The following is a 21517-nucleotide window of genomic DNA, read 5'->3' on the forward strand; positions in this document are numbered from 1 at the left end:
ATTGTAATCATAATGCGAGAGATGTTGTTACAGAACACATCACTGCAATAATGTGGAACACTACCTGAATGCCTGAAAACCTTTTGTAAATCAGTCTTTATCATACTATCAATTTATCTGGAAATTTTAAAAGCAAAGTCCACATGCAACCTAGGAAGGTCCCAGAATTGATTCTTCGTCTATACAGCGTTATCTGATCTCAGCTGGGGCAGTTTATTTCTGAGCCCCAGGATAGAAAGTGGACATTTTTGCTGTTGACTGATTTCATCAATTTACAGTCAGAAATGTGTACTGGTGATGTCCTTGTAGTTTATTAACCTTCCAAAATGGACTGTTTAGCCCAGTGCATGAGTTAACGGGGCACTGAAGAGCAGATGGCACATATGGAACTGTGTGCCACTAGCATCTTCAGAAGAGAATGGGTAAAAATTCTGAAGTTTAAAAAAAGTGGTTGCACTGAGACTGCCTGCTCTTATTTGGGCAATGTGTTTTCTTCAGGGTTGCAAATAGGATTTGATGGAGATGTGAATCACTTCTGCTTGACTATATTCAGTGACTGCCAGTCAATATTCTTTTCTGTTCATTTTAGCATTACCATTCATTGAACTGCTCTGAATGTTTTGTCTTTGGGTATTGCAGTTCCCTTCCCTGCGTGAAACATGACAATCAGCTTTAATTCTGACATGTTGAACTTTCTGAATTATATTATTTCAAGATATGAGTGGGTATAGTGTTACGATATCAACAGATGGTATTACGGAATGATTCCTGAACGAAACCTGGTTTGATGGATTTTTTTTGTTTAGTTAATGTAGTGTTTGGCCATTGAAACATATTCACATGGGGTTGCTTGTTCTTTATATCAGAAAATAAGTTTATTATGCAAAAGCAAGAAAACAAGCAAACCATGCTTTTTTTTAATTCATTCAGGGGCTGAGGGCTTCGCTGGCTTGGCAGCATGTTTTGCCCAACCCCTATTGCCCAGAGGGCAGTTAAGAGTCAACCACATTGCTGTGGGTCTGGAGTCACATGTAGGCCAGACCAGGTCAGGACAGCAGTTTCCCTCCCTGGAGGACATTAGTGAAGCAGGTGGGTTTTTCCCCAATAATCAACAATGGATTCACAGTCATCGTTAGACTCTTAATTCCAGATATTTATTGAATTCAAATTCCACCATGTGTTGTGGCGGGATTCAAACCCGGGTCTCCAGAACATTATCTGGGTCTCTGGATTAACAGTCCAGCGATAACACCACTAGGCCATCATCTCCCTTCTATTTATATGTATTAGTTAGAAAGATTTTAACACAACATTAAGATTAAGTTTCAACTTGTTTCCCAACTCCACTGGAGATTCGAATCCAGAGAAATGATACTCCTATCTCATTGTTTAAATTTCTAATTAACTGACTCCTTCCATTCTTTTACCTGAACTGTACAGATGATTTTGTGATTCTTCTTTGAGTCTGATGACATAAATCTTTACAATTCAGATGGCCTACATGCTTTAAATTCTAACAATTTGAAGATTTCTATGCCAAATTTCCATGATTTGGAAATTATGCAAGCTAGAGAAAACACTGCTGCTGCAATGATTTCGTTTCCTTTGAACCTAACTGAATTAAACAGACTCCTGCTAGGAGATAAACTAAAAAAAAACCTAAAATCTTGTTTCTGAACTCAATTCATTGTTCCTTTCAACTAAAGCTCTGTTGGTGTCTGAACTGAACTGAGAACAAAACCAATAGCTTATTGTTTCTTACGCTGTCTATCAAAAACCCGCAAGCATAAACATCTTATTCCATTAACACTGCCCTTGTTTGCAGTCATACACCTTCTCGAACTGGTGCATTTAGGACAGTTTTCCAGACTCTTCACAGACTAACCCACATCCATATACTCTTAAAACAACCCAAATTCCAACATGATATATTTTACACACCATTCATCACAAGAGTTAAGATTTTACTGTCTAATTTTACAAGGTTGCCTTTCTGGTCCTGTGGTGACACCAGCATGAGACATGGAACTGTCTCTTTGTGTTAGGAACATCAAACAGAAGTAGATAATTTATTCCCTCATCCTATTCTGCCATTTAATGAAAGATAGCTGATTTGTGTCCTGATTCTGTTTGCCTACCTTTTCCCAATTTTCTTTAATACCTTTGGTTAGTAAAGGTGTCTGGAGAGGGGAAGAAGAAAAACCAACAATTGCAATGATGAAGTGAAATGTCAACTACCCACATGATAAACAAAATACTTCTAACCAATTGACCAGAAAGCACCATAGATCCACATAGCACCATGCTCTGAAACAATCCTCCGTCTGCACGAATATTGTGCTGTAGATGCTTTTGGGTGAGAGATTTGAAACACAGTTTGGACTTCTTCCCTGATTCATCTGGTTTGGTATGTGTAGTCTACTACTCATAGTCATAGAGTCATACAGCATAATAACAGGCCCTTCGGCTCACCATGTCTGTGCTGAACCAACAATTACCAAACTACATTAATCCCACTTGCCTTCATTTTGTCCATAGCTCACTATGCCCTGGCATGTTTCTTAAATGTTGCGAGAGTACCTGCCTCCACCACCCTCTCAGGCAGCGCATTCCCTCAGATCCCCTCTATACTGCTTACACGTCACCTTAAACTTAAGCCGTCTAGTCTTAGACACATCTGCCATAGGGTAAAGATGTTCACAATCTACCCTATCTATGCCTGTCATGATTTTGTAGACTTTCAATCAGATTCCTCCCCCAACCACCTCTGTTCCAGGGAAAACAAAACCAAGTATTCACAGCATTTAAGAGATCTCCACAAATTTAATTTGATTTTTTATAACTAATGTGTTGAGCTGACCATCTTTATAAATCTTCAACTATTGTGTGGATCACTGACCCATGACTCTAGTCAGGACTGACTAGTCTTAAGTCCTCAAGAATGAGTCTCTAATTGCTTGTCATTTTAAATCTCCTTCATGCTTACACTCTGAAGTCTGTTCACAACCATTACTGCTGTAATGGAGTTTGTCTGTTATTTCCTCAGCAGCCTCATTGCCACCAATTTCTGCCTTTACCCTATCAATCCATTTGTGAATCTATCTCTTCTGCCTTCCATCCTATCACATAAATTTCCTGTTGTCCAATACTCCTCACTGCCTCCTCCCACCCTCAGCACATATTGAAAACCTTTTTATTTTTCTACTTTTTGTCAATTCTGATCAATGGACAATGATCTGAAATATTAAGGTTGTTTCTGTCTGAACAGATAATGGCTGACCAGCATTTTCTAATTTTATTACTGATACTTGCCTTGGCTGTTGTAGGACCTCATTCATTTTTCCATTCTCAACCTTGTCCATACTGGGACTAATCATCCTGTTATCAGTTATCCCCATCAGTTATCAAATCGAGCTGCCCCATAACCAACGCATTTGTATCAGCTAAATTTCTTAGGTGAGTTCACAGCCTTCATTCATTATCACAGCTGACCTTCCTTTCATTAACCCCTGTTCATAAGACGTGCCATTATCAGTCAATGTTTTAATGAAGTACACTATAGATAACGGTTTGTGTCAGGGTTGATTATCTAATAATCTATCCAGTACATAGTGGCACTGATGATAATATTAATAATGACAGTCATTCTCAGTGCAGACTATTCCCAATTTTGACCTGTTATTTTGGTTGATTATCTCATTAAAGATCCTCTCTTATATGAAAGTTGACTACTAATTCCAGGCTGATCGACTGACCATTCTGTTACTAACCCATTTGTTTTAGATTTGATAGTCACATTACTGGTTTATTTTTGCATCTGGGCTTACAGTCCTATTACTAATCTGTCCATTTCAATGAGGCTGACCACCCCTACTAAATTGGGGCTGACCACTCCGGTAAGAATCTAGTTTACAGCAGAACTGACTGTCGTTTTACCAACTCTATCCACTTTGGAGAGTAACTGGTCCATTATTAACCCTTATGCATACCAGGACTAATGGTCTAACAATAGATCATGCTTTATTCAGAATGGTCAGAACCAGGTAATGATATACGTGTGTCACATTAGAAATCTAGTCGGATTGAACTTATAGACATTACTCCATTTGCTTCCAGAACTTGGCATGGGTTTGAATTTTTAATATCTCTTGAGTTGTAATGGAGAAGATTTTAGTTTTTAGTTAACTTTCAGTTTTGTCGTGCAGAAATAAACATTCAATTTTTCTGACGTCAATTGAAGCTCCTTTTGGGAGCTGAAAAATAAATAAATTGACTCTTGTTTAATTTTCACAGCAGTTGGCCTAACATTTGTTGTATAAGATTCACTCCAATTATCTGTTGAGTCACACCTATAAACACTCCAGTGACATGTTAGTCTTGTAAATAGCATCAGTAACAGTCAAAGCAATTACTCCATTAGGTACGTTCAATGGAAATTAGAAAAACAATTAGGTTTTTGATATTTGCCTCTTTATAAAATAGAATGGGTGTTGCTTTATGAAGAGGCTCTAATGATGCACATTTGTTCTTATTTGCACTGTTTTAAAGAATGGTGTTACAGTTCATATCAATTCTACCTGTATTCAAATTCCCAAACAAACCTTAGGAGGTCTGTTTAAAGCCTCAAAGCTCAGCTCTCAGAACTTGAGATCAATGAATTTTTTTAAGTAAAAAAGAGCAAAACTTTCCATAACTATCCAAAAGAAAAAGATTACAAAGGGAGTTTTCTTGGAATAAAATTACTAATTTCTAATTGTCAAAGCAAAGACCTTGGCCAGCTTGTGGTATCTCTCTTTTTTGAATTGGGTTTTCCAGTGGTAATGAGAAACTGAATTGGACCAGTCATATATATAATCTCTGTAGCTTCAACAGCAGGTCAGTGGCTAGGAATTCTGTGGTGAGGAATAAACTTACTCCTGTCTTCCCAGTGTCCATCTACCATCTACCAGCACAAGTTAAGAGTGTGATAGAATACTCTCCAACGGCCTGAATGAGCTCAGGTCCAACAACAGTCAAGTTTCTTAACACCATCCAGGACAAAACACCCTGCTTGATTGGCACCCCATGCACCAACTTCAACATTCGCTGCCATCACCAAATATCATACAGTGGCAGCAGTATGTACCATCTACAAGATGCACTGCAGTAACTCACCAAGGTTCCCCCAACAACATCTTCAAAATGTGTGACCTCTACCACCTAGAAGGACAAGGGTGACAACAGCATGAGAACACCACCACCTACAAGAACACCTGCAAGGCCATAATCAAATGACAGACAATCCTGACTTCAAACAATATTGCAAACAACTTTGACCCTTCACAGTTGCTGGGTCAAAACCTTGAAACTTTTTTTAACATCACTGTGGTTCAAGAAGCGGCTCGCCACCACCCCAGGGCAATTAGGGTTGGGCAATAATTGCTGGTGTAGCAAGTAACATTCACATTCTATGAGACAGTTAAAAGAAAAATCAGGTTTGTTTATCAACTGATTGATTGATTGATTGATTGATTGTCACATGTACCAAAAATACAGTGAAAAACCTTGTGCACGAACAGTACAGGCAGATCACAGCAGGATGTACAGATCAAAAAGACTTAGAGGCATACTGGTCACATTGCAAGTTGCATTATTTGAGGCTAGAGTCCATTCAACAGTCTGATAATGGCCAGAAAAAAGCTGTTTCTGAACCTGTTTGTGCAAGTGTTCAGGCTTCTATATCGTCTGTCTGATAGAAGAGGTTGTGGAAGGTCACTACCAGGGTGCGATGGGTCTTTGATGATGTTGGCCACCTTTCCACAGCAGTGAGCTGTGTAAATAGAGTCCATAATGGAAGGTCGGCTTCTGTAATGGTCTGGGCTGTGTACACTACCTTCTGTAGTTTCTTACGGTCCTGGGCAGAGCAGTTGCTATACCAGGACAGTATGCTTTCATGGTGCATCTGTAGAAGTTGGTGAGGGACCTTCTGGACATGCCAAATTTTCTGAGCCAACTGAGGAAGGAAAGGCATTGTTGTGTCTTCTTGACTGTCACATTTATGTGGGAAGTCCAGGACAGGTTGTTGGTTATCGTCACTCTGAGAACTTGATGCTCTTCACTCTCTCCACCTCAGTTCCACTGATGTAGATGGGGGCGTGTACTCCTCCTTTCTTTCTGAAGTCGATGATCAGTTCCTTAGTTTTGCCAGCGTTGAGAGATAGATTGTTTTCATTGCACCACGTCACCAAACCATCTATATCTCTCCTGTATTTTAACTCATCGTTGTTAGATATCCGTCCCTTTGGACGGATGGCGTTCCTTTGGAATTTGGCAACACAGTCGTGGGTGTATAGGGAGTGCAGTAGAGAGCTGAAGACGCATCCGTGGGGGGCTCCAGTGTTGAGTGTTATTGTGGAGTAGGTGCAGTTACCTACCCTCACTGATTGTGGGTCTATGGGTCAGAATGCTGAGGATCCAGTTGCAGAGGGCGGAGCCGAGACCAAGGTCATGCAGTTTTGAGATCTGTCTGGAGGGATAATGGTGTTGGTGGTAGAGCTGTAGTCAACGAGCAGGAGTCTGATGTAGGTTTCTTTGTTGACCAGATGTTCCAGGGATGAATGCAGGGCTAGGGATATGGCATCCTCTGTGGACCTGCTATGTTGGTAGGCAAATTTTAGGGGATCAAGGCAGGTTGGGAGGCTGGAGCTGATGTGGGCCATGACCAGCCGTCGAAGCACTTCATGATATCTGCAAACCATTCTCATTGGAGATACGCAGTGATCTGTGGGATTAGAAGCAAATCTAAGAGAGTTGTTTCTTGTCAAAGCATCTATGCTCCCCCCCCCCCCCCCCCCCACTTTCCAGAAATAGGCATTGATCAGATTAAATTATACCAGTGACAACTTCTCCTATTCTTATTGGAGTTTCAGGACTTTGGAGCCACCTTGTGATGATGTCATGAAGCTGAACCTCACTGAGTACAAATGGAATAGTGTAAGCAGAGTTAAAACAGATTAGAAGGAAAATTCAGGAAGACAACAAGAGTGAGATTCTCTGAAAGAAACACAGGCAGCACATGAAATTGAATACCCAAAGAAGTATAAGTTTTTGAGAAGATTTGTAGCTTGGGTTGTGGATGAGGTTGTAGACTTGCTTGCTAAGCCGGTGTTTGATAGACATTTTGTCACCCTGCTCGGTAACATCGTCAGTGCGCCTGTGGATGGAGTGTTGGTGTTCCATCCTGCTTGTTATTTATATGCCTTGGTTTGCTGGAATGGTTGGTATTACGTAAGGTTTTGTTCTTCAGAGGTTTGTGTATCAGGTCCAGTTCAATGTATTTGTTGACGGAGTTCCGGTTGAAATGCCAATCCTCTGGGAATTCCCTGGCATGTTTTTGTTTGGCTTGTGCTATTATGGATGCGTTGTCCCAGTTGAATTCGTGTCCTTCTTTGTCCGTGTGTATTGAGACCAGTGAGAATTGGTCATGACTCTTGGTGGCCAGTTGGTGTTTGTGTATCCCTAGTGCCAGTTTTCTTCCAATTTGGCCTATGTAATGTTTATCACATCATATACAAACCATTGAAAAACAAAACCAAAAGTAATACCAACCACCCCTGCAAACTGAGGCATATAAATAACAAACGGGATGAAACACCAGCGCTTCACCGGAGGCACACTGATGATGTTGCCTAGCAGGGTGACAAAACATCTGCAATCAAACACACCGGCTTGGCGAGCAAGTCTGTAACCTCAGTCCTTACCTAATCTAACTATAAGCCAGAGCCTGCTTTATTGTTGATTGTTGTGTATAATAGTATCTAGTGTGAAAATATAATGTTAGTTTGAAGTCTAAGCCTGGTGGAAGTCACTGATTTTGCCTCCTAGTTAACCAGTCTGTCTTGAACCTAAACACACAGTTTGGCATCCAACATGTGACAAAAGACCCACAAAGGCAAAAACCTCAGCTGTGAGTTTATCCCAGTGGTGAAATGATATAGGTTGTAAGTTGACTGCCCTTAAGGCTTTATCTGAGACTTGACTTGGAAATGTTTTACTGAAACAATGTCTGTCTATTCTTCATGCTTAGGGACGGATGCCAGTATTCCTGTCCATATCAACAATATCTGTCAACGCAACTATGTCACGGTGGAAAGTGGCCGCAGATTGAAGCCTACAAACCTTGGCATTGTCCTTGTCCATGGATATTACAAAATTGGTAAAGTTGAAATTGAAGGAAAAAAAGTGTAACTTCCCATATTTAACATTCAGAAATACTGTACTAACATGCCCTTTTAGTATTTTTACATAGTTTGTAACTATAATATAATAATCTTGGTTGCCCAGTTTCTTAATATCTGGATGAGTCTCATCATCCCACAATGAGTACTCCCTAATATGTTAAAAGAGTTACATCAATAACAATTTGCATAATCACACATTGATTGTATCAATCTGATACTTAATGGTTCGAAGAAGTCCCAATGCCACCTCTCATGGCGACTGTGGATGGACAGTAAATGGCAGGCTTGCCAGCAACTCCTTCTATTTTGCTGTATTGAAATTACAACCATCCATTGGGGTGCTTGGCCATGCAATTAGATATGATTGTGCTGGACCAGTATTAATGATTGGAATTCATCTGGAAAGTACTTCTCTATGCAGTAGTGTTGACAGGTGTTGCTTAGTAGTTCTGCATTTAGCATTTCAAAAATTGAGATGTGTTAATTACATGTATTAACTACCAAGTAAGAGAAATACTGACATTTGATTGTGACTTTGACTGTGTACTTGGTCAACAATACTTTAAAAATTACTACATCAGGAATGATACGCTTCCCAGCAGTGAGAAGGTTCACAGTTGGTCTGCTTCTGGAACACTAACAGTTTTAGAGGTGGCTGGAAACTACACAAGAGCAGCTCATGTACATTATCTCATTTACTTAGTTCAATTCCTTCGAAATTAAGCAACCTTTATTTTTGACAAGTTATTTGTTCTATGAGTTTTCCTATGCTGGATACAGTTATTCTTCATTGGGAAAACAATCTCATGACCTGATCACCCAGGTCTCTCTTTGCAGCTATTATGCAGCTGCACTACGATGACATGTATGGAAATGGTTAGTGTACATGTGCACAGTACTATAGCAGGTAGTTATGTTGCTCACCCATTACTCCAGAAAACCAATTTAAATCCATGAGAAGTTGAATTCCATAATTATAACTATGAAGTGGTTGGATTGTCTTAAAGACCCAACTTGTGCATTCATATTCTTTAGGGAAGGGTATCTTCTTTACCTGGTATTTGGCTCCAGTTGCACACTGACATGGTTATCTCTTAACTTCTCTTGGAAATTGCTTTGCAACCCATTCAGTTGTAGCAAACCACTACACTGCAGTTGTTGAAGAAAGCGGCCTGTCACCATCTTACCTGGGCAACTATGGATAGCCAATAACAAGAATGCTAAGAATGAATATTAACAGTAAACACCTTTCCCATTAGTTTCCGATATCCTTTGCAATTTGTGAATCCTTTGAACTCTGTTCATCCCAAATGCAATCCTTTGAGAAATCTAAATCCAGACTTCCAATTCCTTGCTCCCAAATCAAGGAGCACCATGTGGGTTGGAAGGTGGCAGAGAATTGCTTAAATGGAGGTGGAGGGTGGGAGGCTGAGGGGAGGGGGTGGAGTGGGGCAAGGGTTGCAGCAGCAGCTACTAATCAGTTGCATGCATCTTTCTGTAATGCTAGCTGGTAATGATCTTTTTATATTTTGACAGACCAGGAGCTTGTCCTTCCCACCATTCGCAGTGCTGTTGAGAAGCAGCTAAGTCTCATTGCTGCAGGCAAAGCTGATTTTCCACCAGTCCTCGAGCATGCCCTAAACATCTTCAAGAGGAAATTCCATTATTTTGTGGACTCAATAGCTGGTACAACTGATTTTTACAATTTTTAGTTTTGTAATGCTTCGTTTTGTAACAATTCTTATGTTTAATTGTTAGCTTGTTCAAATAGTTTGTCACAAGAATGTGTTCTATAAAGGTCCCCTCAGACATGGAGCCTTCCCCCTTCTGCACTCGTATCAACTGTGCTGGAGCAGGGCCGTGAAAAATTTAGCCAGTGGTCTGAACTGTTACCTATATGTCGATCTGCAGATTTGTATTACTAGGAATTCTGCATTTCATAGGATCATTTCATAGAATTCATCACCTCATGAGCAGCAAGTTCCAGGTAATTGTCACTTGTTGCATTAAAAAAATGCTTCGTTCTCACATTCTCCCTTTGTCACATGCTCAAAACCTTAAACATACATATCTAGTCCTTATGAAATGAGAAGAGCTTCTACATTGTCTGTCATTATCATGTACATTTCCATTAAATCTTACTGCCTCAGGCTCCTCTGTTCTAAGGAGAACAGTTTATAGGTTTATATTTTTAAACAGTTCATATGTCTGTAGAAATTTGTTTATAATTGGCAGTGTTAGTAAAAGGCTGTAGTTATCTTATTACAGCTAATTTGGGAGAAGATTTAATTACAGTAGTTCCATCAAAAGTCTTGCACTGAGAATTCATCAAGATGAGTATTGTTATCAATTCCAACTGTGCTTATATTCTGAACCCTCCTAAGATTGTGAACATTGCAGTGCACATGAACTGATTTTGAATGATGAGAAAATTTTATAACTGCCATTTCATCCAGTACATCGTATACTGCCAGGAAATTCACTTCTATAGTTTTTGTCTCCATGCACGTGCTAGACTGGGAAGAAGCATGCCCAGTCATTCCAACAGCAGCCTAGCCTTTTTTATAAACCGCTGACTGAAATACTTCCAAATAATTTTGCTTAGAGGATTAAAATTCATCTGAGCTCCCATGCAAAACTGCAAAAAGATTAGTTTGCTCGTTATGATTACATGTAGGATGTTGAGATTATTTCTGACCCAGTGAGAAGTCATTTTGAGCCAGTGCACAATTTTAGTTCCTTGTAGCTCAGGACCAGATTTCTCATCAATACCCAAACTTGTCTCCATGGTGCTTAGTTCAAAATTGTTAATTAACAATCTAAAGTTTGAGGTGTTAGCTGTGGCTAAGTTGCTCACACTTTCGCTTTTGGGATTCATTTCCCATTCCACGGGCTTGACTACAGACATTTAAGTTGATGCTCCTATGAAATCCTGAAGGAGGTCTGTCTTTCAGATAAAATATTAAACGGAGCCCATGTGTGCCCACTTGGGTGAAAGTCAAAAATACCATATCATTGTTTGAAGACGGGATGGGAGAGAGTTTCCCAGGGTATTGGCTGATACTTGTCCCTCTAACATTCGCTAGAATCAATGATCTGATCAGTGTCACAGCTGTTTGTAGGATTTTGTTATGCACAACTTAACTGTTCCATTTCCTATATTACAGCAGTGACTACATTTTAAAAAAATATTTAATTGGCTGAAATGTACTTTGGAACATCCTGGGGTACAATATCCTGTGCTTTTGCTCAACAGATGCCCTGAGTTGGAGCAGACAGCACCCTCGAAATTACTAGTGGTGTACCTCAAGGATCTGTTTTGGGGCCACTGCTGTTTGTCATTTTTATAAATGACCTGGATGAGGGCATAGAAGGATGGGTTAGTAAATTTGCGGATGACACCCAAAGTTGGTGGAGTTGTGGATAGTGCGGAAGGATGTTGCAGGTTACAAACGGACATAGATAAGCTGCAGAGCTGGGCTGAGAGGTGGCAAATGGAGTTTAATGCGGAAAAGTATGAGGTGATTCACTTTGGAAGGAGTAACAGGAATACAGAGTACTGGGCTAATGGTAAGATTCTTCGTAGTGTGGATGAGCAGAAAGATCTCGGTGTCCATGTGCATAGATCACTGAAAGTTGCCACCCGGGTTGTTAGCGTTGTTAAGAAGGCGTACAGTATGTTAGGTTTTATTGGTAGAGGGATTGAGTTTCAGAGCCATGAGGTCATGTTGCAGCTGTACAAAACTCTGGTGCGGCCGCACTTGGGAGTATTGCGTACAGTTCTGGTCACCGCATTATAGGAAGGATGTGGAAGCATTGGAAAGGGTGCAGAGGAGATTTACCAGGATGTTGCCTGGTATGGAGGGAAGGTCTTAGGAGGAAATGCTGAGGGTCTTGAGGCTGTTTTCGTTAGAGAGAAGAAGGTTAAGAGGTGACTTGATAGAGACATACAAGATGATCAGAGGATTAGATAGGGTGGACAGTGGGAGCTTTTTTCCTCGATTGGTGATGGCTAGCACGAGGGGACATAGCTTTAAATTGAGGGGTGATAGATATAGGACAGATGTCAGAGGTAGGTTCTTTACTCAGAGAGTAGTAAGGGTGTGGAATGCCCTGCCTGCAAAAATAGTAGACTCACCAACTTTAAGGGCGTTTAAATGGTCATTGGATAAACGTATGGATGATAATGGAATAGTTTAGGTTAGATGGGCTTCAGATTGGTTTCACAGGTCGGCGCAACATTGAGGGCCGAAGGGCCTGTAGTGCGCTGTAATGTTCTATGTTCCACCTGCACTGTTCTTTCGCAGTGGTGTACTGCTGGTGGGTTCTATTTCAGTGGTGTGCTGCTCTGAGAGCGCATACATTTGAATTTTTCCCCTCCACTAGTTGAAGAGATGTTATTGGCAATCTGTCTGTTGTTCTCTCTCAAAGAGGTATTGAGGCTGTTTATCATGTCCCATCATTTCCTTTACTGAGATGAGTTGCTGCAGCATAAGCCCAAGCTTGTGTCAGTACTAAATCGGACACTGTGTTCACACACCAGATCATAAGTAGATCCTCGGTGTGCTTCAGGTTCAGTTTTTTTCTTATCAGGATTGTGACAAGTGGAGATGAACTGGCTATTCTTGGCTGACAGCAAACATGTTTACATATGAATACTTCTGTCCTATTGGATTGCAACACAGTACAAAATTATGTGTGTCCAAACATTGGAGCTATTCTGCCTGTATCCTGCAGTGATGCATTCTTTTTTTCACTGGGCATATAAATGTCCAAAAAGTATTTTTTTTTTGTCAAGAAGTTGAAACGATTGCTGTTGGATGAAGTTTGAACTTCAGTGGAAATCTGAAAGAAGTTCACTTTTTGAAAATCATGAGAAAATTACCTTTCAGCCTTTAGTTCCCTCTTGTGGCTACCTTGCTAAGTTTGTTCTGTTTCCCTTCAGGTATGGATGAATTAATGGAGGTGTCATTTTCTCCAATTGCTGAGACAGGCAAGCCTCTGTCCCGCTGTGGCAGGTGTCATCGATTCATGAAGTACATTCAGGTTAGTGAAGTGAATGTGTAACTGCAGGAGAGAAGGAATTAGTTGATTTATTTTCAAATAGACATGGATTTAGTTGTGGTTTTCGAAAGGGAGTTGTGTTAAATACTTCGAGGGAAAAAAAATCAGGGATATTGGGAAATACCAGTGGAATGGAAATAACTGGATTGGTTTTTGAACGAACCAGCTTAAATTTGATGGACCGAATGGTCTCATTGTGCTATTTTCTCATCCTATTATTCTCACTCTAACAAATATGCTGTCTTTAGGAACCAAGGAATCCAGTGGTTATATCTTAAGATAGATTCTTGGAACAGTAAATACAGTTTTGTGTCTGCAACATTAGTTTACAATATTCAGTACCATTTGCAGCTTTTCAGAAACTGAAGCAGTCCATGTTCAAATGCAACAAGATCTGGACAATATCCAGGCTTGGGCTGACAAGCGGCAAACAACATTCGCGGCACACAAATGCTGGGCAGTGATCATATCCAATAAGAGACAACCTAACCACCATTCCTTGACATTCAGTGATGTCACCATCACTGATTTCCCTCATTATGAACATCCTCAGGGTTACCATTGACCAGAAACTCAACTGGACTCACCATATTAATACAGTGGCTACCAAAGCAGGTCAGAGGCTTGGAATACTGTGGTAAGTAACTCACCTCCTGACTTCCCAAAGCCTGTCTACCATTCAAAAAGCACAAGTCAGGAGTGTGATGGAATACTCCCCACTTGCCTAGATGGGTACATCTCCAGCAACACTCAAGAAGCTTGGCAGCACATCCACAAGCATCCACTCCCTACACCATTTACACTGAGTGGCACCTCAGCACCACACCCATGCCTAGTCATTGCGTAAGTTTCTTGTTAAATAAAGCTCAAGAGGTGTGGAACTGTACCACAACACTACTACTGCCCTTGCTTTAGCTGGTGAAGTGGATACATTAATACATTCATATTGAGATATTTTATATTTGCCTTTTAATCTTACAATACAAATTTTTTGTTGTAATGTAGTAATTTTTAAAGCATTTTTGATCAAGTACACAGTCAAAGTCACAATCAAATGTTGGTATTTCTCTTATTTGGTAGTTAGTTATATGTAATTAACACATCTCAATATTTGAAATACTAAATGCAGAACTACTGAGCAACACCTGTCAACACTACTGCATAGAGAAGTACTTTCCAGATGAATTCCAATCATTAATACTGGTCCAGCACAATCCGATCTAGTTGCCTGGCCAAGCACCCCAATGGATGGTTGTAATTTCAATACAGCAAAACAGAACAAGTTGCTGGCAAACTTGCCACTTATTGTCCATCCACAGTCGCCATGAGAGGTGGCATTGGGACTTCTTCGAACCATTAAGTATCAGATTGATACAGTCAATGTGTGATTATGCAAATATTTTCTGCACCCTCTCCAGTACTTGTTCCCTTTTTATGATAATGACGACCAGAACTGCATGTAATACTTTAAAGTGTCGTCTAGCCAAAGTTTGTTACAGGTTTGGCATAACTTCTGTACTTCACGATTCTATCCCTTGAAATTAAGCCTAGTGCTTGGTTTGCTATTTTTGTTATTGACCTGACTTTACCCAATGCATAACTTTTAATGATTGATGTATTTGTATCCTGAAGTTCCTTTATTCTATAGTTAGCAGGTCTGTTGGTGTCCTGGATTATATCTCTGTAGTTACCAGATCTATTAATGGTTGTCCAGGGTTTAATTTCGTAGTTAGGTCTGTGAATGGATATCTAAGGTACTAGTTTTAGTTATGTAATTCAGTTAAAAATGAAAATTCACTCTATCAACAAGTGTATCAATGAAAATTCAGGGCAGTGAACTTAGCACTGTGTAGTTTTGTGAGTCTATGTAACATAGTCATTGACTGAAGCCTGTAATCTCAGTAGTAGAATATTCTCAGCTCGCTTTGTGATAATAACAGTAGCCATTAGTACTGTGAATGTTTCATTGTTATATCCAGGCTAAACCCAGTCGGATGCACTGTTCCCATTGTGATGATACCTACAGCTTACCTCAGAATGGGACCATCAAACTGTACAAAGAGCTCCGCTGCCCCCTTGATGAGTTTGAATTGGTTCTCTGGTCATCTGGTTCCAGGGGGAAGAGTTATCCGCTGTGTCCATATTGCTACAATCACCCGCCATTCCGTGACATGAGGAAAGGTGAGATCTGTCAAATCCAGGGCTAACTCTGATCAATAGTTATTTTCTTTTTGTGTGAGTTTGCCACACATAAAGTCATCCTGATCCTCCATATCTGTTCTTATTACATTTTCTCCCCCTTTCCTGAGCGTGCTGCCTCTGCTGGATAATTTTATCCAGCCAGGTTGCCATTGTCAATGTGTGAGCCTAATCACTGACTGTAAGTGGACTGTTTGACATTCTGAATATCACAGTATTTCCCCAAGTAGACTAGCCTGTAGGAATTAATTAATCAATTCTGGGACCCTTGATTCTAATGGCTGAGTACCATACCACACACTGAAAAAAAGCACATCCACCCTTACAATAGGAGCACAATTATGCATGCCTCCTATACTTCTAACCAAATCCTGGCAAATGGTCATACCCACAGCTTAACCACCATTTTCCATTGTAACTTACTTGACAGAGAACTAATTATTACACACCCATTGTCTCTTCTGAACATTAATACACAGAATTGATAAATTCGGACACTGCCTAAGGGAGTAAAAGATGAAGTAAATTGGGAAATAATAACTGAGGAAGAATACAGACTTTAAAGAACAAATAATTGTAAATGGAAGGGAAAACTGGGGATACGGTGAGGATTTAAGGGAATTCTACTTGCAAATTGGTGTCATTTAAATTGGGCTAGAAAATATATAGTGTGTATGATTTGTGAACTATTTTTCTGATATATCTTTGCACTTTAATGCATTTTTTTTGGTTGTCAGAGTTTGAAATTTTTAATTATCTGTTTCTCCCCTCCCTTAGCACCCCACTGTTTTGGTACATCCTCAAACTCACCTTTAACTGTTTTGGCCACATAACAAGTTAGCGATTACCTTTCCATAACAGTCCCTCTGAGCCATGTGACCGTCGGAAGGTTCCATATGGGCCAGTTGGTGTGCTGACTCATTGGCTTCCACTTTGAGAAGCCATTGTCATCCACAGAGGTCTGCACAGTGGAAAAAAATTATTAGGGGGAACATTGCTCCTTACTGTCTCTTACTACTGCTACACACTTACATTAAGACATGGTAAAGAAGGTACTGAGCTACCTATGCTTCAGGTTGATACTCCAAGACACTGTGTCACTAGGCAACAGATTTGCCATTCGAAACCATATGTTATTCATCTCTAGCCATACTTTACCTTATTAATAGGTAAATTCTAAATCAGAAGAGTAGGATTTCTTAACATCAGTTCAAGATTTATATACTTTATTGAAATGTGTATAATACATTTATAAATTAGTATTTTTCACCAAATGTACAATTCTAAAAACCCATAGGGATCATGAAGACCTAAAAACTTGGTCATTTATAATGAATACTGTGCATCACTCTAATGAGCAGAGTTTGAATCCCAGGAGTTCAGTACTCAGTGTTCAAGACTGGATAAAAATAGATATAAATGTTTCTGAGATATAAAATGACTACTTTGTGACAGGATTGTTCTTCTTTTTCCTTAGGAATGGGTTGCAATGAGTGTACCCATCCAACATGTCAGCATTCACTTAGTCTGCTGGGGATCGTCCAGTGCATGGAATGTGAGAGTGGTGTGCTGGTCTTTGACCCCACCTCAGGCCCCAAGTGGAGGATGGCTTGTAACAAATGCAACGTGGTGGTGCACTTTTTTGAAAACGCCCACAGAGTGAAGGTATCATCGGAAACCTGTGATGTATGCGAGGCTGCAATTGTTGATGTGGATTTCAACAAGGCAAAGTCACCACTGCCTGGTGAAGCAACACAGCATTCAGGCTGTGTCTTCTGCGATCCAGTGTTTCAGAATCTTGTTGAGCTTCAATACGCCAAAATGAAGCATCCAATGCACAGGGGCGGAGGGGGCCGAAGACGAGGACGTGGGAGGGGCAGAGGACGTAGACCTCCAGGCCGGAACAATCCAAAGAAACCCAAAGACAAAATGGCAGCACTAGCTGCTTATTTTGTGTAAAAGTCAGTAGTCTTGATCAGCCCATATACAGAGGCATTTTCACTGAATTTGTGGTCAGTTTAGTCTCTTGTTCCATTTTGTTCAATTTTCTTGTTTTAAATGACTTGGATGAGCTTCCCTAATGGCTAAACTGGAAAGTACATTACCCAGTGTAGAACTGGGCGGAACCCTTTCAGTGCTAGCTTAGCTGTTACCAGCCAGGGCACAAACGGGCACGAGAGTTTCCTCCTGTCCATCTGGGTTAGGAAGGGAATTGGTTTGAAGGTTCTTGTTCTTGAATACTGTCCAGGAGCCCCCTTCTGCATAATGCGTTTATGTGACTGTCAGATTGACAGTGGCTATGGTGCCTTTCAAACTTGAATATGCTGCCAACATTAACCATCTTGTTCATTAATGCAGAATAACCACACAACTAAGTTAGAAGTTTTTACAGAAAATGCTGAAATTATGCAGGAAATAATTGTCCAGCCATGGAAAAATATTTTATTAAGAATGTAGTGAAAACCATGAGAAACGAGCTTGGTCAACCTTGCTGACTCATCTCAGAAATGATGCCTAACCTGGCTATTTGACACAAAAACTGGCATCATTTCCGATAGGTGAAAACTGTGGAGAAGGGGCACCACTGCAAACAATTCTCGAAAATCAAACAGTCTAAACTTTTCTCTTCAATATTTATAAGTAAGGAAACATTTACATTTATTTAGTGCCTTATAACATTTCTCAGAAACATCTAAACGATTTCACACAATCAATTACTTGAAAAACATGAATGCTGGAAATCTGAAATCAAGACAGCAAATCAACTTGCATCTAAAAGAGAGATTAAATATTCCAATTGATATGAACATATCTATTGTTCTTCCACATCGATTAAGCTGCTATGAATTTCCAGCACTTTCTAGTTTTACGAATATTCAGTCTGTTTATTTTCCTAGCAGTTGTTTCAGTTAATAGTTAGGATGTGGCAGAAATTTCAAAATTGCTCATACTTTGAGGTTGTCTGTCATATCTATGACATCTTTCAAACCTCTCTGCCTATTCCCAAGGGAGTGTCCTGATGGTTGTTGTACAATCAAATACAAGGAAACCTCTGACAGATCAAAAATATTATGGAGCTCTGAGTAAGCTGGAAAAATTTACATTTACATTTGGTTCTACCCTTAGTCTTCCAGTTAAAATGTAAGGTATATTGTGTCCAAGTTCTTTTCACTTTTTTTTGGTTTTACCTGCCAGTTTTAAAATTACAGATTATGATATTCAGTATGACACTGCCTTTCAAAACATGGAAAACTGCCAGAGGGAAGGATACGTGATTTCTGTATTAATGATATCGCTAGAACTGAGTAAAAATCTCAGAATATCAGTATAGAAAAGCTGGGATATACAGAAGAATCATAGTGATACAAAATCTGATACATGATATTAAAAAGGCACTGGTTACTGTGAATACATGTGTATATCTGAAGAATTACATAACTTTGTTATACGCTTCAGTTATTCAAATAAACACATCAATTTGTCTGTAGTAATAATTATTTGTAAAATTATCTTCGTAATCCTCAGTTTGACTTTACTGTATTTTCCCTGAGTCAGCTGAGTTGGATTTTTCACTTTTCCTCATCTGTGCTCATCTTTGAGCTGTTGGGTTGAGCTGAGAGAGCCTTGTGTATAGTTACTTAAGTTACTCTGATGCAATTTAATTTTTTTTTAATTGTTCATGCAATGTGGATATTGCTGGCTGCACTGTCCTTCTTGTTGACAGAGGTCACAAATTTGGAATGTGCTGTTGAAGGAGTCTTGGTGAGTTATTACAGTGCATTGTGTAGATGGTACATATTGCTACATAGTGGCACGGGTGGCTTCAGTATGAGGAGTCATGATGGTGCTGAACATTATGCAATTTCAGCAAACATCCCCACTTCTTGTGATGGAAGGGAAGTCTTTGAAGCATCTGAAGACGGTTGGACCTAGGATACTATCATGAGAAAATTCTGCATCTGTGGGAATAAACTTATAGGGTTTTTACAGCACAGAAAGAGGCTTGGGACTGAGATGAATTAATTTCAAACAAACACAACCATCTTTCTCTGTACTAGATATGTCTCCAACCAGTGAATAAATTTTCCTCTGATTCTAATTGACTCTAGATTTGTTAAGGCCCCTTATGAACATAAGAGCTAGAAGCAGGAGTGGGCAATGCAGCTCTTTGAGCCTGCTTCACCATTTAATACAATCATGGTTGATAGCCTTTTGGCTTCAGCTCCACTTTCCTGCCCACTCCCCATAGCCCTTTAACTTACTACTAATTTAAAATCTATCTGTCTGTCTCCTCCTTAAATTTATTCAGCATCCACCACACAATGGGGTAGTGAATTTCACAGCTTCATAATCCTTTGAGAGAAGTAATTTCTTCTCATCTCCATTTTAAATCTGCCACTCTTAGCCTAAAACTATGACCTCTCATTTTAGATTGCCCCAAAAGGGGAAACATCCCCTCTACATCTACTTTGTCAATCCTCTTTCGCATCTTGTATTCTTCAATTAAATCTTTTTCTTCTAAATTCTAGCGTGTATAGCCCTAAACTGCTCATCATTCCTCATAAGACAACCTTGTTGTTTCTGAAATGAATCTAGTGAACCTTCTCTGAACATCCTTATTCTAATCCAATCACACTTTGATGCCATACTCTGAGAAATGCTACATTAATGGCAAGGGCAGTCACTCACGATTCATCCGGAGTTCAGCTCTTTTATCCGTGCTTATATCAAAACTGAAATGGGGTTAGGAGCTGTGTGGCCCTGGTGGAACCCCAAATTGAGCATCAATGAGCAAGTTATTCCTTTGCAAGCACTGTTTAATTGCACTGTCGATGATCCTTTCCATAACTTTCCTGATGATCGAGAGTAAAATGAAAGTGGTATTTGGCCAGATTGGATTTGTCCTGCTCTTTGTGCATAGCATCTACCTGGGCAATTTTTCAGGTTGTCAGGTAGATACATGTTGTAGCTGTGCCAGAACCTTTTATTTAAGGGTGCAGCTAAATCTGAGGCACAATTCTTCAGTACTGTTACTGAAATATTGTCTTGCCCTAAGCCTTTGCAGCATCCAGTGTCTTAAGACATTTCTTGATATGTTGAGTAAATTGAACTGTTTGAAGTCTGGCATCTGAGATACAGGGGGCCTCTGGAGGTGGGCGGGATGGGTCACTCACTCAGTACTTCTGGTTGAAGCTGGATGTGAATATCTTTTGCACTGTTGCGCTGAGCTCATCACCATCGAGAGTGGGAGCATTTGTGGAGCCTCCATCTCTTGTTACTTGTTTAACTTTTCGACCATCATTCATAATTGGATTTGGCAGGATTGTAGAGCTAGGATCTGATCTGTTGTTTTTGGGATCGTTTAGTCTGTCTGTTGCTTTTTTTTAAAATCCATTTATCCATTGCTAGCCAGGCCAGCATTTACTGCCCATCCCTAATTGCCCAGAGGGCATTTAAGAGTTAACCACATTGCAGTGTGGCATGGAGTCACATTTAAGGATGGCAGTTTACTTCCCTAAAGGGCATTTGTGAACCAGGTTGGTTTTTTCTTTACAATTAACAATGGATTCATGGTCATCATTCCAGATTGAATTCAAATTCCACCATCCGCTGTGGTGGGATTCGAACCCCAGTTGCTGGAACATTACCTGGGTCTCTGAATTAACAGTCCAGTGATAATACCACTAGGCTGTTACCTCCCCTTGAGTTGTTTGTTGTGCTTGTGTTTGTAATGTAGAGTAACAAATATTTTGGGAGTGAGCTAGAAGCTGAAGTCTACCTTGAGGTTAAATGATTTACAGAAAAATAAGAGACTCTAAAGGGATTCTAATATTGCTTACCTTGGTAGTTGACGACTTTTTATTTCATCAACGGTTATTTTGGATGCAACCACATTGTACTCACTCTTCACACAAGAAGGAGCATTTAAACGCATTATTAAAATATAAATAAATGTGCCCATATGTACCAGAGAAGCATAAAGGGATAAAATAGGCAATGACATTAAGGAGGAGGCGTTAGGAGGATTGATCAGA

The 21517-nt window shown here is 39.9% G+C and overlaps 1 protein-coding gene across 3 annotated transcripts in view; it reads left to right on the top strand.

Moving 5' to 3' along the window:
• The window catches only part of top3b (DNA topoisomerase III beta), a 65019-nt gene extending 46048 nt beyond the window's left edge, over positions 1-18971 (top strand). For 2 of the 3 annotated variants that reach the window (XM_048611564.1, XM_048611566.1), the window contains 5 exons: positions 8066-8194; positions 9756-9905; positions 13165-13265; positions 15263-15464; positions 16960-18970. In XM_048611564.1, the coding sequence (XP_048467521.1) occupies positions 8066-8194; positions 9756-9905; positions 13165-13265; positions 15263-15464; positions 16960-17441 (1064 nt within the window). In that variant the 3' untranslated portion in view covers positions 17442-18970. Of the gene's footprint in view, positions 1-8065; positions 8195-9755; positions 9906-13164; positions 13266-15262; positions 15465-16959 lie in introns of all 3 variants that reach the window. The other variant, XM_048611565.1, reaches the window with a different exon arrangement.
• Positions 18972-21517: the final 2546 nt, after the last annotated feature.

Source organism: Rhincodon typus, chromosome 24, assembly GCF_021869965.1.
Source record: "Rhincodon typus isolate 14 chromosome 24, sRhiTyp1.1, whole genome shotgun sequence".
NCBI classification, from domain to species: domain Eukaryota; kingdom Metazoa; phylum Chordata; class Chondrichthyes; order Orectolobiformes; family Rhincodontidae; genus Rhincodon; species Rhincodon typus.